Here is an 18,124-nt window from a genome sequence, read left to right as displayed (position 1 = left end):
AGCTTCAACGAATCAGTTTTTGAATGACTATAGTTGAATTCCCGTTCTTGAGAATCTTTTACAAGAAATTCTTACTGGAATTGTTTAGGACTAGACTGTTCCTAAGATTTGTTCTTTTTCATTAATTCTAAGTGATGAATGAATGAACTGGCAGATCAGACTTTTCAGAGAGCCTCACATTACTCCAAAGTGTCTACTGTTTACTCTGTCCATTAATAAGATAAGTCTTATAGGGTAGGACCCCTCACTGGAGATTTGCAGATACCCCTTCATCCACTTAAGTCTTTATGATTTAGAGATCTAGAAAATGGATTCTTTATAATTGCCTTTGAACAAATTTACAGCTACACATCCTACATATCCATCCATTCCCTTTGACCTACAAAGGTCAAGATCCAGAATTGTCTTATAATGGGGATCTTTTAGAGAACTAACTTGCCATAATAATTAAGCCAAATGGAAGGCAGAATGGTAACAGTCATTTCTTAAATACCTACTATGTGCCAATCATTGTGCTAAGTATTTTACAAATGTTCATTTGATCATCATAACAACCCTGGGAGATAAGTACTGCTATTATTCCCATTTTACAATTGAGGAAACTGAGCCAGACAGCAATTCAGTGATAAGCCTAGCTGAGTCACACAACTAGTAAGTATGTGAGGTCAAATTTGATTCCTAATTCCAGACCCAGCATTCTATTTACTATGCCAAGTTGCAGCCAGTTGACTTTTCCAGTAACACACACACACACACACACACACACACGACTAAAATGCTTTAAAAGTCTATACTCCTTACTTCATTAGATCCTATACTTTTTAATAAATTAGTCACCTGCAAAATATAGCCTCCTCTGGTTTCTGACTGGAGAGTCAACTAAGTCCAGAGGGCTGCACTAGGGAACAAGAGACTGGAAAGAAACAAATCCCCTGAGAACTCCAATTTTCAAATGTTGACATTTAAAAAGCAGTATATCCAGAACAGAAACTCCTAGCTTATTTTATTTAGGGAGGAATGTGCACTTGCTGTGTCATCCATGCTAGTGTAAGATAGCAAGAAATATTCCTCACAGTGTTCAACATGGAACTGCAAGTTCATTTAGCTATGTAGTGGGAAAAGGAGCTAAAGGAAAAGAGGAATAGGAAAGGGAAGGGAAGAGAGAAGAGAAGGTAAAGGAGAAAGAAGGAAAGAAGATCTGGGGCTGCTTTGATTGCATATTCTAAAATTTAACAGTCTCCCTTTCTAATACTTTAAGAGATTGATGATCACATCAAAATGAGGATCCCTATTGACATGGGTCATATACTCCCTTTCACTAGTTATCACCAGGCTTATAAAAATTGATCATCTGGTGGTCACCTTTTGGTAATAAGCCTTTCCAATCTTAGCTAGGTCTGGATACCTTCCCAGGTTTGGTAGGTCCAGCCTGTGCGTGCACTGCCTTGGCATAGTTTTCAAGATTTCAGAATTATCTTCATGTCATAAGGAGGCAGGCAGTATGAATTCAGTGAAGATTCTGTCTTAAGCTTAATAAACCCTGAATTGGTTGAAAGATTATTTTCTCAAAGAAAATAAGTTTCTTGAAGTCAGACATTTTTTTTCTCACCAACAACTAGCATACGAGGCACATAATAAATGTTTGTTTGAATAAGTGAATGAATGAATGAATGCCGTGTTTAAAACAGTAACAAAATTAGGAAACTATAGAATGATAGGTAGGCATTGATAGTAGGAACTGGGGGGAGGAAGAAGATTATCTCATAAGATTTTAAATCAAAGAACTATAGAATCTATAAGTACAAAGGAATCCCCTCTCTGACACCCCTAATCTTGTGTTTGAGTAACTTTATTTCCATCCAAGGAAAGGAAGGTCAATATTTCCCTCATTTTACTTTGAGGCACCTTTGATTGTAGAGAAGTTCCTTATGTTGATCCCGAGTCTGCCTTTTGACCTGCTCTTCATTCTCCTTCTGGGGCCAAACAAAATTAGAATCAAAAAGGCTTGGAATCAACTCTTGCTTGTGACATTCATTACTAGCTGTGCTAAGTAAACAAGTTACTTAATCTCTCTGGGTCCCTAAGTAACTCTGTAAGACTATACATTGCAGTCATGTTACTAATACACATGAAAAAGGGATTTTCCACACCAGGACTTACAAATGAAGTAAATGAAGTCCAAGATATATCTTATGAGTCCAAGGAACCTCCAGTAAGGAACTTGAGGCTCAGAAGAACTAGGATCCATTATGGAGTGTCTGACCCCTCTCCAGGGATGTATTTTTCTTTATTTCACTCAGCTCCCACTCCAAAGTAACTTCAAGACTTTCTATAACAAAAACTCATACGTACATATTAATGAACAGAAAACGTAAGCATTTCATCATGCTTTCCCTGAAAGGTAAATGAGAGTATTCATACACACACACACACACACACACACACACACACACACACACACATCCTTTTACAAACAATGGAAATGAAGGAACTAAGGTTCAGGTACAAATATAATGAATAGCTTATCCTTATCCAAGGTCCTAGATCCTTTGGTTCCAAGCTAGTATGTAGGATTTTGAGAGACTAGAGGGGAATAGGGAACTTCTAACAAGTGAAATTTAAGGCTCAAGTGACCTTCCAAGCTAAAAAGATTTCTTGAACATAGCAGAGAAAATCCGGGAGAAAGGTCAGCAATACTTCCTGGAGAGGAATGTCTATAGAGAGATATAATCAGTGTGGTAGCATGTATATGTGTGTATTGTTGTTCAGTCATATTTCTGTCATATCTGACTCCATTTGGTGTTTTCTTGGCAGAGATACTTGAGTGGTTTGCCATTTCCTTCTCTAGCTCATTTGACAAATGAGGAAACTTTGGTCCATAAGGTAAAGTAACAAAATTAGTAAGTCTGAGGCCAGATTTGAACTCAGAAGATGAGCTTTTCTGACTCCAGACCTAGTACTCCACTCACTACTCCACCTTGCTGCCCTACACACACAGTGTGTGCACATCCAAAAAGGTAAATGATATATAGATGTGTAGTTATGAGATATATGTATGTATATATATTTATGTATGTATTATGTATACAATCACCTATTTGTGGATAAACACACACCAAGCAAAAGACTTAGATTTCTTAGCATGGTTGTTTAGTAAGGTATAACTATATCTCTAAAAAGTAGCAGCAAGTCTTCAGACTGTTGATAATCATTTCTTACTCTCCTAACAGCCATGGTACTTGCACACCAGATTACTCTTTTGTATCATGACAATGATGCTGTCCATGTAGTGACTGGCTATGGATCCAAAAGGCTGGAGGGTTGGAAGTGAGTACCCATTTCCTTCCCTAAGCAAGCTGCCAATATCAACATTCAAGGCAACCTTACATTTTCCAAATGTATTTGCTGCCAAGAAAAGTCATCTAGGAAAGTGGTACAGTTAAAAGAGTGCTTTACATGGTGTCAGGAAGATCTGACTTCAAACCATGCCTTAGATACTTGTTAACTGGGGGACCTAGGATCATAGTCTTCAAGCTGGAATTTCTGGTATGTCAAAAACTGACTTGAAGAATGATGCTAATCATTGCCTCAGAAACTAGGCTGGAATTCAGGCAGACACATGAACTAATAAGGAGACCAAAATACATCAAAGTGATGTCCGCTTCTTATGCTCCATAATTCAGATCGACATTTTGCCTTAATTAGGGGGAATTTTGCTATTCTCTGAATATTTATAGACCATTGTCTCCAAAAATGGTGAAGATCAAATCATATCAAAAGATGGATCGCTAACAAGTCATGCAGGTCTGTTTGTTTTCTCCCCAAATTTCAGGTTGTAATGTAGAGTAATTAAGTAATAAAACATCGAGGCTGACAAAGAGGCTAAGTAATTTCCTCAGGTCATCCGACTACGTGCATGATTGGAATTCAAATCATCCTGATGCCAAGAACAGCATTCTCTATTCTATTACCTGGTCCAGTGAAAGACTCTTGATGCTGGAATCAGAGAACCAGGGTTCAAATACTGTCTCTGACACTACCTATGTGACTTTAAAAAGACCGTTGGATTTCTCTGAGGCTCTGGCTCCTAAGGTCTTTGCTGATTCTAAATGGCTAAAGTGATAGAAATACTTGAATAATGCATTTTACACAGTGTTTCCAACACTTTCCTCTCAGTAATCCTTGTCTTTGTCCCATTCTTACATATGAGGAGATTGAGCATACATAGAAGCTAAGTGATTTATCTATAATCTAGCACAGGATGAACTTAAATCTTCTGTCAAGTGCTTGTCCCATTACACTTCTCCTCCTTCTGCTTCTGCTCATTCTGCTTCTCTCTCTCTCTCTCTCTCTCTCTCTCTCTCTCTCTCTCTCTCTCTCTCTTTCTCTCCTTTCCCCTTCCCTCCCTCTCTTTTTCTCTCTGTCTTAACATTTCTCTGCCACCTGTAAGGAACTAAGCTTCCTACAGATAATAGAATCTCTGTTCTTACATAGAATCAGTTGTCCCTTTTATCATTCTGACCTACATTCACATTATCTTGACATATTTATAATTTAGTAATTTTTAATTACTTCCTGAAGATAGATAACTTTCATTGGAGCTTCAAAAACTTAAGAAAATTCATGGATTTGATGGACTGTTTGATCATCCTTGTTCAGCCAGAGTCTAAATTTACTCAGAGTGAGCTAGATACTGAAGCTTAGACTCTGCACACCAAAGCATGGCTGCCTTTCCCCACATCTTCTACATATTGTTAGACAACATTAACCTGTTGGGGTTCCTTCAGCAAATATTTATTGACTACTTACCATGCCTAAGGAAGAACTGGAAAATATAATTCATTGACCCCACCATGCTGAAACTTACAACAGGGCTGGGGGTAAGACTTATAGATAAAGAAAGTTAAACAGCATAAGAGAGAGATGACATATAGGCTATTGTTCAGATAGGGAGGGGGAAACAAATAAGATTTCAGATTTATACTTTCTGATGGATTATTCCAGGGTGAGACCCCACTCCACTCCAAGCATCAATCCTTGCCTCAGAAATAAGCTGATTAATGCTGGCTTTGCTAGAGTGAACCAGATTTTCTGGGTACGTACTAAAGCTCTGGCTGGGAAGTTTTCAAGGACTTCCTATCTTTTAAACCAAGAAAAACTCTAGAGAGGTGGTGTTTGTACCATTCAGGAAGAGGCAGGAGAGGAATGCAGATACAGATCAGAACCATAATGTTTTCTTCTAAGATTCTGTCTGGGTCCTTAGGAAAGTGGAATTTGGGTCCTTCAGTTTTCTCATTATAACAACTCAGCTGGTTTGATTAGAATACCACACTGATGCAGGTTTCCCTTAGTCCTTTAGTGAAGAGACTGGATTTTTTTGGGGGGACAGGAGCTTTCCTGAATGAATGGTTAACTTGAATTCTACTCAGGAATTGGCTTCTTCACGTCCTTGTGAAAGAATAAAATCAGAATACCCACATAATTTTCATCTGTAAAATGGAGATAATAATAGCATCTATTTCCCAGGGATCACATGGAAATTTATAAAGTGCTTTGAATGCCTTAAATTATTATAATTTACCACCACCCTTCCTTTTGTCCTGAATTATTCTTAGAGTACTAACTATTAATTCTAACACTTGGGACAAGATGGTGTCTAGGTATGAATGTAGGTCATGGTTGAGGTTTACTGGAACCAGAAATAAAGATTTATTAACTGCCTACTTTGTCCCTGGATAGTGCTAAGTACTGAAGTTATAAAGACAAAAAAGAAATAGCCTCTATCCTCAAGGAGTTTCTTTTCTATTAGGGGAAGCAACATATACATAAGCAGACATACACAAAATATATAAATTAATACCATGTAAATGTATGGGGGAGGAAGTATTAGCATCCAAGGAATTAAAAAAGACTTCATATTGAAGCTGGCATCTGAGCAGCATTTCGAAAGAAACAAGGGGTTCTGGAAGTGAGAAATAAGATGGATAATGCTTGATATTGGCATAATAAGTGTTTTTTTAATTAATTTTAAAAAAGGAAATGTGATGGGAATTTATTCCAAGAATGTGGAGACAGCTTATATAAGGAATAGAGATGGGAAATGGAGAGTGATACATGAGAAACAAAAAGAAAGCTAGTGCAGATGCTCCATAGACTTCAGGAAGAAGCAGGATGTAGATAACAAGATTGAAACTTTGGAAGGGCCAGGTAGTAAAAATCTTCAAAAGCCTGCTAGTGGAACTTTTACTTACTCCTAGAGAAAATGGTCACTGAGTGTATGAAATGACAGCAGAAAGGTAACATGGCCAAATCTGTACTTTAGAAAATCATCTGGTTATTTGTGTGGAGGAAGGATTAAAATGTGAATACATTTTAAACAGGGAGAATAATTAGAAGGTAATCAGAATAATTAGCAGTCCAGAAAAAAGGAAATGAAGATCTTAATCAAGGTGATAGACATGGTACCAAAGAAAGCAGATACAGGAGATATTAAGGTAGAAAGAGCAAGATTTAGCAACTAATTGCATATTTGGGGGTTTGGATAGGATTTTAACACCCTTATAATAAAATATGTTCTGAGAATAATGGATGAAAAATCACTGAGCATGCCCTTCCTCAAGTACAATGTACAATAGAGAGCAGATCTTTCTTTGTATTTGATCCCTCCAAGCTGCGAAGGGACTAGAGGTGATGTGGAAAACTCAGAGGAAGCTATTTTCCAAATCTTATCCATTTTCAATTTGACACATGGTCATTCTTTATAAATATATAAATGGTAGATTGTTATTACTATAATTTTTTTTACTATTATCAGTCACAAATACAGAACAGATGCTAGAAAAAATAGACTAGAAATGCTTAAGTAACACATTTTAATAAATTAAATAAGGGTCATATTATATATATATATATATATATATATATATATATATATATATATATATATATCTTCCATTCTCCCTGATAAGGAAGAAGTTTAAATATCTCACTTGGTCTGAGAATAACTGGTGCCACTTGAGAAGGTTGAGTGAAAATTCAAGATACCTTGTCCAAAGTTGCTGGAACAGTTTTATGAATATACCAGAATCTTTCTGTCCTCTTGCATACTGTCTTCCCTAAACAATAACAATAAAACACACAAAAAGGTATAAAACCCAAACCTTCTGTTCAAAGGCTCAGGCCTCTCTGGGTCTTCTTAGGAAACATTGTCTCACTTGAACCCAGAGAGGAAAACTTCATTTCTCTTCCATTTTCTCTACCAAAGAGGGTAATCTTCACACTAAGGATAGAACACAACTAATTGGCTTGTCGATTAATTCCAAACTAATGATATCCTGATTAGAAAACATCTAGGTATTTCAAATTTCAAGACTAAATCTAGTCATGAAATTCAAATGAACCATAGCCTTGGATACAGAAGAAACATATGACCATGATTATTGAATCCCTCTTAATCTTTAAAAAACAAAACAAAACAAAACAAACAAACAAACAACAACAACAACAACAAAAAAAAAAACTGGGATCTTTAAGAACTATGAAAGCAGGAAATGAACCACAACATAAATGCTGCACAGTTTTCAAACAGGGAAGGCAGATTTTCCAGACTGTAGGTCAGAGATCTTGACCTCAATTCCTGGCAAAATTCTAGACCATACCATGTAGATGATTTGTAAGCACTTAAAAAGGAGTGTTGATCATTATGAGTCAATACAGATACTTATGAAGTCATACCAACCTAATCTTATTTCATATTTTTTAACAAGAGTACCATTTGCTAGATCTGGGAATCAGCATTGTCAACATATTTGTGTTTAAACAAGGATTAATCAGTCTCAAATCTATGTAGAGATTCTACATCCGTACCCAGAGAGAGGACTGTGGGAACTGAGTGTGGATCATATACTATCTTTATATTCACTCTTTGTTGTTGTTTATTTGCTTTTTGTTTTCTTTCTCATTTTTTGCCTTTTTGATCTGATTTTTCAGCATGATAAATGTAGAAATATGTATGGAAGAATTGCACATGTTTAACACATATTAGATTGCTTGCCATCTAGAGAAAGGGGTCAGGGGAAGAGAGGGAGAAAAAAAAAATGGAACACAAGGTTTTGCAAGGGTAAATGTTGAAAATTATCTGTGTACATTTGGAAAATGAAAAAAAAAAGCTTTTAAAAAACAATTTAATAGAGAGCATGCGTAACAGATTTGTAGATGAATTAAACTGGAAGGGAGGATTACTACACTGAATGATTGAAAATACAGAAAGGAAAGAGAGTTAGGAGAGGGTTGGGTTTATATTCTCCCTCTGATACTTGCTAGCTATGAAACTGGGAGTCGCAGTGGTAGTGTCTTCATCACAAAATGGGGACAATAACATCTGTAGCTAGGTAGTACAGTGAAGAGAATGCTGAACTTGAGTGAGGAAGACCTGAGTTCAGAATCAGCTTCAGATACTTACCAGCTGAGTGACCCTGGGCAAGTCATTTAACCCTGTTTGCTTCACTTTCCTCATCTGTAAAATGAACTGGAGAAGGAAATGGCAAACCTTGCCAGTATCTCTGCTGAGGAAACCCCAAATGGGATCACAATGTCAGATATGACTGAAATGACTAAACAATAATAATACTATTGGTAATACTAATATCATCCAGGTGTCATAAGGATATGATGAGATATTGTGTGTGATGTGTTTCTAATGTGTCAGTTACTATAATGGAATAAAAGAAGCAGATTTCAAGTTTGGTATCAATCAACAGTACCATAAGGAGGACAAAAAAAAGATACTTTATCGTAATTAGTTTTCATAGAAAGATAATGAGGAAGGCTACAGCTTTCATTTACTCTGCCCTCATCAGACTACATGAGAAATATAATTATCATTTTTTTAAGGAGAGGGCTTTTTAATGTTGTTATTTCTTTTCTTCTCCCACTTCAACCCCTCCTGTTTGTCCTGTTTGCCAACTCTTTCCCTAATTTTGGAGTTTCACTCAACTTATTGATTTTCTATCTAGCTTTCATCCTCCTTTTCCTTTCTTCCTCTCAGTCAAGTGGTGAATTCAAATCCCTCCCTGGCAACTTATGCTGCTTGTTGTTGTTGTTGGGTTTTTTTTCCCAAGAAAGATGTCTTTACTTTGTTGAGCTGATGAATTTTCTCCCATATCTTCATCTGATTTTAAAAGATATAAATGTAGAATTTTATATATCTAATATTAAATTTGGCCCATTGCCTTAAGCTGCCAAGTTGTTTTGTTTGTTTGTTTTTGGTTTTTGGTTTTTAGAGTTTTTTTGTTTTGTTTTTGGAATTCCAGTTTTGTAATATGATATTACCTACCACTCGTAACCTTCATAAACTTGCCGTCTGTCTTCATCCAAGTTATAATAAAAACATTGAAAACCATATGGTCAAAAAGTTGTACAGTGTTTCCTTAGTAGCACCAGTCCAAGTTAACCTTAAGTCATTATCACACTTTTTTCACCTCAAAATTTTAACCAGTTCCAAATCTACTTGAATGTAGTATTATTCAGCCTGCACCATTCTATCTTGTTCATAAAGATATCATGAAAAACCTTTGCTGAAATCCAGGTCAATCAATCAGTCAAGGCCCCTTCAAAATATTTATTAAATACTAATTGTATGCAAATCACTGTGGTAGATACTGAGAATATAAAGGCAGAAATAAAAATACCTCCTGATGTCAAGAAGCTTCTGTTAACTTTACTCTTATTAAATCCCCTTCATCTACCATCTAATAACTGTACCCCCCCCAAATAAAACCATATTAGCATGATTAATAAATTTAACCTATCATGGCTAAATCATAGCAATCAATACTTTCTTTGAAAAGATAAAACTTTCTTTAATACATTGCAAAGTTTTGCTAAAAATCAAAATGATGCTCACTGACCTAATAATCTGAAATATTCACCTTCATTTCCTTTTAGAATATCAGAACATTTGTCTTCTTTCAGTCCTGTAAGAGTTGGCCTAGTCTCCATGCCAGTTTTAAAGAAATCATAGACAGTGACTCAGCAATTATAGTTCATAAATATTCTTTTGATCTGGGCCTCAGCATTTCAGAAAAAGAAATAGAACAGGCAATTAAACAACTCCCTAAGAAAAAATCCCCAGGACCAGATGGATTTACATGTGAATTCTACCAAACATTTAAAGAACAATTGGCCCCAATGCTATATAAATTATTTGATAAAATAGGGAATGAAGGAGTCCTACCAAATTCCTTCTATGACACAGACATGGTACTGATACCTAAACCAGGTAGGTTGAAAACAGAGAAAGAAAACTATAGACCAATATCCCTAATGAATATTGATGCTAAAATCTTAAATAAAATATTAGCAAAAAGACTACAGAAAATCATCCCCAGGATAATTCACCATGATCAAGTAGGATTTATACCAGGAATGCAAGGCTGGTTCAATATTAGGAAAACTATCAGCATAATTGGCCATATGAATAACCAAACTAACAAAAACCATATGATCATCTCAATAGATGCAGAAAAAGCATTTGATAAAATCCAACATCCATTCCTATTAAAAACACTTGAGAGTATAGGAATAAATGGACTTTTCCTTAAAATAATCAGTAGCATCTATTTAAAACCAGCAGTAAGGATCATATGTAATGGGGACAAACTGCCACCATTCCCAATAAGATCAGGAGTGAAACAAAGTTGCCCACTATCACTGTTACTATTTAATATTGTATTAGAAATGCTAGCTATGGCAATAAGAGCTGAGAAAGATATTAAAGGAATAAGAATAGGCAACGAGGAAACCAAATTATCACTCTTTGATGATGATATGATGGTATACTTAGAGAACCCCAGAGATACTACTAAAAAGTTATTAGAAATAATCCACAATTTTAGCAAAGTTGCTGGTTATAAAATAAACCCACATAAGTCATCAGCATTCTTATATATCACTAACAAAATCCAACAGTCAAAGTTACAAAGAGAAATCCCATTTAAAGTAACTACTGATAGTATAAAATATTTAGGAATCTATCTGCCAAGGGAAAATCAGAAACTTTATGAGCAAAACTACAAAACACTTGCCACACAAATTAAGTCTGATCTAACTAACTGGAAAAATATTAAATGCTCTTGGATTGGGTGAGCAAATATAATAAAGATGACAATACTACCTAAACTAATCTATTTATTTAGTGCTATACCAATCAGACTTCCCAAAAACTATTTTGGTGACCTAGAAAAAATAACAACAAAGTTCATATGGAAAAACAAAAGATCAAGAATTTCAAGGGAATTAATGAAAAAAAAAATCAAATGATCTGGGCCTCAGGACTTGACCTTGATGAGATCATTCCAGTGCTCTTTTACTATCTCCTCAATTATGTGTGATTTCAATTTTTCGTTAACAAGTTGTTGTTGTTCTAGCCTTCTTGTTCTGAAGATAATTCCTCTTGATTGAATAAAAAAAAAAAAGCAGTGGCAGTATTTCAATGCTCCAATGTGGTAAAATCTCTCATTATGTTAGATGAATCTGGCTCAAGACCAATGTGAATTAGTACAAAGCCTTAAATAATAATAAAAATGTTTCATGAAATATAAACATATTACTTCTAAACATTTACAGCAGCTTGATTTAGATTAAGGAAATTGATGTCAAACAGTAGCTTCATTTTGTTAAAGATAGAATAATATATAAATCAAATTAAGAGCATTTATGTAAATAAAACTTCTGAAGTGCTCAAAAACAGTTATTTTAGATAAATTTATCATCCCACTTTTAATCTTGTTCTTACTTTTCTTGTCTTCTGAATCATTCCCATTATCACCACTTCTATCCCCACTTACATCATCACAACCATCACACCATCACCACTACCAATACCACCATCACCATCAGCACCATCAACACCCTCAATACCACCATCAACATCACTGCCACCAATACCACCATCAACATCACTGCCACCAATACCACCATCAACATTATCACCACCATCACCACCAATATCATCATCAACCATCAACACCATCACCACCTCCAATACCACCATCAATATCACCACTACCATCACCACCATCATCACCACCAATACCATCATCAATATCACCATCACCACCACCATCAGTGGCACCATCAACATCACCACCACCAAAACCACGACTACTACCATCCCCCACAATACCATTAAAACCACCACAGCCATCACCATCAATAGCACCACTTTTTTTTTTTTTAACCATAAGAGGTAAACTCTATCTAATCTCTCGGAATCATCAGAGATCATAAAATTAGCAGGGTCTGTTTTAATGATCCATATTTGGCATCAACTTTGTATTTCATAAGAACTGTTGTTTTTCATTAGAAAGAGGAAGCCTTGCTTAGCTCATAGCAAACAAAGCCAAACCCCAGAAGGTCTGAGTCCATTTGGAAATGAAAAGATTGAATGGATTTCTCAACTTGGCTGAGCTTGATTTCCCACCATGACCGCAATAAGTGGAAACACATGCAGTGCATATCCACTTGGGCTTGGCTGCCTGACAAAGGGATTGTAATGTCTTAAACAGAGATAAAATGCAGAAAAATAAAAGCATCATGGCATAGCAGAGAGAAGGAAGTCAAGAGATATAAAGTCCAGTTCATTCACTAACTAGCTGTGTGACCTTTAGCAACTACCTTGATTTCTCTGGGACTCAACTCATTTTCTTAATCTGCAAAATGAGAGTTTAGATAACATGATTTATAAAATCCCTGCCAATTAGAATATTCTATTTCTTTGAAATTTCATACATTTGCAATTTAGTCATTTAGTTATGTCTGTCTAACTCTTCTTGATTCCATGGAATACCTTCATGGAGTTTTCTTGGCAATGATACTGGAATAGTTTAGGGTTAAGTGACTTGCCTGTGGTCACTCAGCTAATGAGTGTCTGAGGTTAGATTTGAAATCAGATTTTCCTGACTAAACTCTCTGAGCCATCTAACTAGCCCTGTAGGTTTCATAACTCACCTCTTCTGCTGAAGTCAGTTGGACAATATAGATAAGACTCTTTATCTCTTCATAGTACAATGGCCTAGTCATCATTTATGACAGATAAAATTTTTGCCACTTTGGAGAGCAGATTAACTCCTGGACAACTTTAGAGTGCAGATACAGAATTTAGGGATCCAGTTTAATCTACAGGGAACACTCTGGTCTGGGTCAGCTCTTTTCTGAAAGATTCCTTATAAGCATACCATGAATGAGTTGTCCTTGAAATTGATAACAACTCAGAGAGGAACCACAAGACTTTGGACCTCAAGCTTTCTCTCTGGATAGATACAAATGGACTCAGATCCCTAGGATGGGGCTCGGGAATACTATGGACTACATGGACTAGCCTAGAAAATAAGAGAAAAATTGTTAGTGGGTAAGGAGGAACACCTACAATAATAGTAGCTAACTTACACTTCATACCCCATACATTTACAGAAATATAATCATATACGTTTATGCAAAACTTTACATTTTAAATGTGATTTCATATATTTTAAAAACAATTCTATAAAGTAGGTGCTATTATAAGCCCTAATTTATACATGAAGAAGCTGAAGATGAGAGAGGTAAAGCGACTTGTCCCAGAATTACACAGAAAGTATCTTAGGCAGAATTGGAACTCAGGACTCCATGATACCAATTAGAGTTCCATCCATTGTTATCACCTGATCACCTGTGAAATAATTTATATCTTTCAATTGTAATTTGATAGAATGCAGGGAGGGCATCTCCCCCTTAACTCTTCTTGGTGCTTCCATGATAATTTGCCTGGCCTACAATAGACAATATTCATACCTCCCTGACTCAACATATTCCTTTATAGATGATATTGATTTTCCTGCCAGAATAATACCAATATTTTCATTTTCTTCCTCCTTCCTTTCCTTTATCTGTCTCTCTGTCACTCCCCCTCTTTCTCTCTCTCTGCCTATCTCTGTCTCTTTGTCTTTCTGTTTCACTCTGTGTATCTCTCTTTGTGTTTGCTCTCTGTCTCTCTGTATGTTTCTGTTTGTTTCTCTCTATCTGTTTCTGTCTCTTCTGTGTGTGTGTTTCTCTCTCTCTTTCTCTCTGTCTCTGTCTCTGTTTGTGTCTCTGTTTCTGTCTATCTGCTGTCTCCCTCTCTCTTCTTCTTGCTCTCCCTCTTCTCACCAGGTTGACAACTGAATACCCAGGCCACTATGGTGAAGAGATAGACATGATTTCCTACAATTATGAATACTATATGCGGGGAGCAACAACTACTTTCTCAGCAGTAGAAAGGTAAGCAGAGTTTCCCTTTGAGTGGAGAAGGGAAAGGGGAGGGTGGGCCACATGGGAATGTCACTATACAATAAATACAATAACTCCCATTTTATTCTCCAGCCTGGTAAGGAACTTACCTAGAAACATTTGTTCAGCTGAAGCCACTCAAGCAAAAAGAATCAAGTTATTCTGTTGAAGTAACTAACCAAGGTGGGATAGTTTTAGACCAGGTCATCAAATGTGTACCAGTCTTACTATGATAACTCTCAAACTTTTATAATAAGTAAAAGTTATCATGGCCTTCCTTCTATAATTTCCAATTACTTTCCCAATTGGTGGGTCGAGGTTATTAGAAAATTAGAACCTAAGCATGCTCTGACCCAGCTGCCAAAGTATGCCACAAAATCTTTGCGCTAAAAAATACACTTTACCCATGAGAACCCCTTTACTCAAAACTTCTTTGTTCTTTGAAACACAACCCTACCAACTTTAGTTATCTAGTTTCCCAACCCAGAGTAGCTCCAAAATCCAAGAGTATATTGCCAGAGGCAGGCATACAGATATCAAAGAAAAATGGAAGCTAATAACCTAACTATAAGGTAGAAGTTCAAATATTATTAAACAGAAAATCCAAAAAAGACTGCAGACTAGAACCACTTAGTACCTCTAAAGCTTCTGAAATCATTACTGCATTATAACACAACGTAATAACTGATGAAGTATATTGGAATGAACACTGGATTTAAAATTAGAACAATCAAGTTCTGATCTCATCTCTATGGATCACTACCAGGGAAAGCAACCAAGCTTGTCTGAAACTCAGTTTCCTCATTTGTAAATGAGGGTTAGGATGAGATGACATTTAAATCTAGCTTTAAATCCAAGAACCAAGTCAACAACAATTATTAAGTGCTTCTAATTTGTCAAGCATTGTGCTGGGAATACAAAGAAAAGCAAAAGGCATCTCTATCCTCAAAGAGCATACATTCAAATAGGAAAGAGGGAAACACCATGTAAACAACCATATACAAATAAGACACATATGAGATAACCTGGAGATTAAACTCAGAGGAAAGACACTCATATTAAAGACTAGGAAAGACTTTTTGAAGACAGTAGCATTTTAGCTAAGACTTGAAGGAAGATGAAAAAGAATATTCCATGCATGGGGTTTTGGGGTACTCATCTCCAATACTTAGTGTCATGAGATGGAGTGTCTTGGATGAAAAGCAGCAAGTAGAAGGGAGCCACTAAATCCAGAATCCCATCCACATAATAAAGACTTGGATACATAAAGAAAAAGTCAAAGTTTCATTTTATTTAAGATAGTAGGTGAATGTATGATTATATTTTAGAAAGATTTCCATTGTTAACAAAATGTACTGTCACTTAAAGGAGTAAACTTCAGTTAAGATTACCTGTCTGAGCCCTTTTTGTAGTGGCTAGAAATTGGAAGTTGAATGGATGTCCATCAATTGGAGAATGGCTGAATAAATTGTGGTATATGAATATTATGGAATATTATTGTTCTGTAAGAAATGACCAACAGGATGATTTCAGAGAGGCCTGGAGAGACTTACATGTACTGATGCTGAGTGAAATGAGCAGAACCAGGAGATCATCATACACTTCAACAATAATACTATATGATGATCAAATCTCATGAAAGTGGCTCTCTTCAATAATGAGATGATCCAAATCAGTTCCAATGGTTAAGTAATGAAGAGAATCAACTACACTCAATGAAAGAACTCTGGGAAATGAGTGAAGGCCACAACATAGCATTTCTACTCTTTCTGTTATTGTTTGCTTGCATTTTTGTTTTTCTTCTCAGGTTACTTTTACATTCTTTCTAGATCCAATTTTTCTTGTGCAGCAAGATAACTGTATACATATATTGTATTTAACATATACTTTAACATATTTAACATGTATTGGACTGCCTGCCATCTAGGGGAGGAAGTGGAGGGAAGGAGGGCAAAAGTTGAAACAGAAGGTTTCACAAGGGTCAATGCTGAAAAATTACCCATGCATATGTTTTGTAAATAAAAACTACAATAATTAAAAAAAAAGATTACTTGCCTGGTGCTGAATAAGTGAGATATGATGACTTTGAGTTTGTTCACAATGAAACTCTCCCATACCCTGAAGTATGTTACTGTACCCACCAATCAAGATTTAGAATTCTGCCATTCTTCTCTTCTATCCCTATGGCAACCTTTCAGAGACTCCAGGTTGAGAAATATTTCCTAAATGTAATGCACTTGGCATATTCTTGGTCTCTAGATGAAAACTGCTTCTTGTTTTCCTTTAAAGAAACACTGGGAACAGAGCCCCTGGAATGCCTTTTAAGACTGCCTCTGAACATTGCCCAACACAAATTAACAGCCTCTTGAAGCAGTAGTGTGAATGCCCAGGCTTGGGACCGTGTTTGTTTTTAATTTTTGGTATCCCAGATACCCACCGTCTTAACACAACCATGCCTGATAAATGCACTTACAACCAACTGATTAATCTCCAACCAAAAACAAGTCATCCCTTACAGTGACATTTGCAAGAGCCAAGTCCAATCAATAGTGGGCCACCCAGGCTCTCAATAGCTTTGGCCAGGTCTCCAAATTGTTCTAAATGAATAACCTTAGAGCAGGGGATGGAATGAGGAGGACTGCTATGAGCCATTTGTATGGTTTATACAAAGGCTGAAAGGATATTGATAGTTATCCTTTCCCACCTCCACTTTCCCATTCAAATGATATGAAGGGCTGTCTGCAATCAGGGTCAGGAGTCCCATCTAGGGAAGAAAGAGATAATTCTTGGAAAGGGAGCATCCCTCTGCAGATTGAAGGGACTAAAGAGGGGCAGTACCAGGATTGGACACCCACCCCACAGAGCAGTAGAAAATTTCTTTGGTGATGTGTTGAGTAATCTGAATTTTATCCTTTTCCCTGACCTTTGTGGCAGGGAAAATAATAACCAATGTCCTGAGAACTTTCTCCCTAACTGCTTTGTTGAAATTATCATAATATAATAACACCAACAGAAGTTATATTAAGGTTACAAATTCCAGGGTTCCATGGCTACATATATGGTAGGGCCAAATATCATAGCCAGTAGGCTTTCAATGATGTTCTGTGCTGAAATAGAAGAGTTCGCATGATTTTGGTTGAGGGAAGTGGGAAAAGAGAATATAGTTCTGCTAAGGTGAATAATAATAGTTCACATTTATCCAGTGTTTTAAAATGGGCAAAATTTTAGTGAAATACATTTTACTGTTGCCCCTTCCCCAGAGGAGGAAGGTTCAATGAGCTTTAGTTTTTTTTTTTCCTCTCAGGAAATGAATATATATAACTGGGGTCATATAAAAATTTCTCAAATGAAAAGGGAGTAGAAAGAGGAAAAAGTTTCAGAGGTTTTGCTCTAGGATATTATCAAAATCTTCTAAAACCTACCTGATTTAAAGCTATAATCCACATATATTGAACAAAGTTTGTCGTTTAAATTGGTATGTGACTTAGACAAGTTATGACCAAGGTTCTGTGAGCCTCAGTTATGACTCAGTTTCTCTGAGCCAGTTTATGACTCAGGTTCTATGAGCTTCAGTTATGACTCAGGTTCTATGAGCCTGTTTCCCACAGTGTAATATAAACAATACTTAAATCTATTACATTTGAAGTTCAAAAGTGTTCTCAAGTTTCTGTATAAATGTAACCTATTACTATTGCTTACTTCCCATAGTCCCTCTATACTCTCTTTGATCAGAAGGTCAGTCATCACTGGCTCCTAAAGAATTTGTCTTCATTTCATTTGCCCCTTTTGTGAAGTAGCCTACCCTGTCTTTGACATCTCC

General features: G+C 36.2%; 1 protein-coding gene across 1 annotated transcript in view; it reads left to right on the top strand.

Annotated features, from left to right (window-relative positions):
- DPT (dermatopontin) overlaps nucleotides 1-18,124 on the top strand; it is a 39,701-nt gene that overhangs the window by 19,712 nt on the left and 1,865 nt on the right. Inside the window, exon 3 of the mRNA XM_003770521.3 lies at nucleotides 14,188-14,295. Coding sequence (XP_003770569.1) covers nucleotides 14,188-14,295 — 108 coding nt within the window. The remainder of the gene's footprint in view (nucleotides 1-14,187; nucleotides 14,296-18,124) is intronic.

This window comes from Sarcophilus harrisii, chromosome 4 (assembly GCF_902635505.1).
Source record: "Sarcophilus harrisii chromosome 4, mSarHar1.11, whole genome shotgun sequence".
Taxonomy (NCBI): domain Eukaryota; kingdom Metazoa; phylum Chordata; class Mammalia; order Dasyuromorphia; family Dasyuridae; genus Sarcophilus; species Sarcophilus harrisii.
This window is presented reverse-complemented; position numbering and strand designations above follow the sequence as displayed.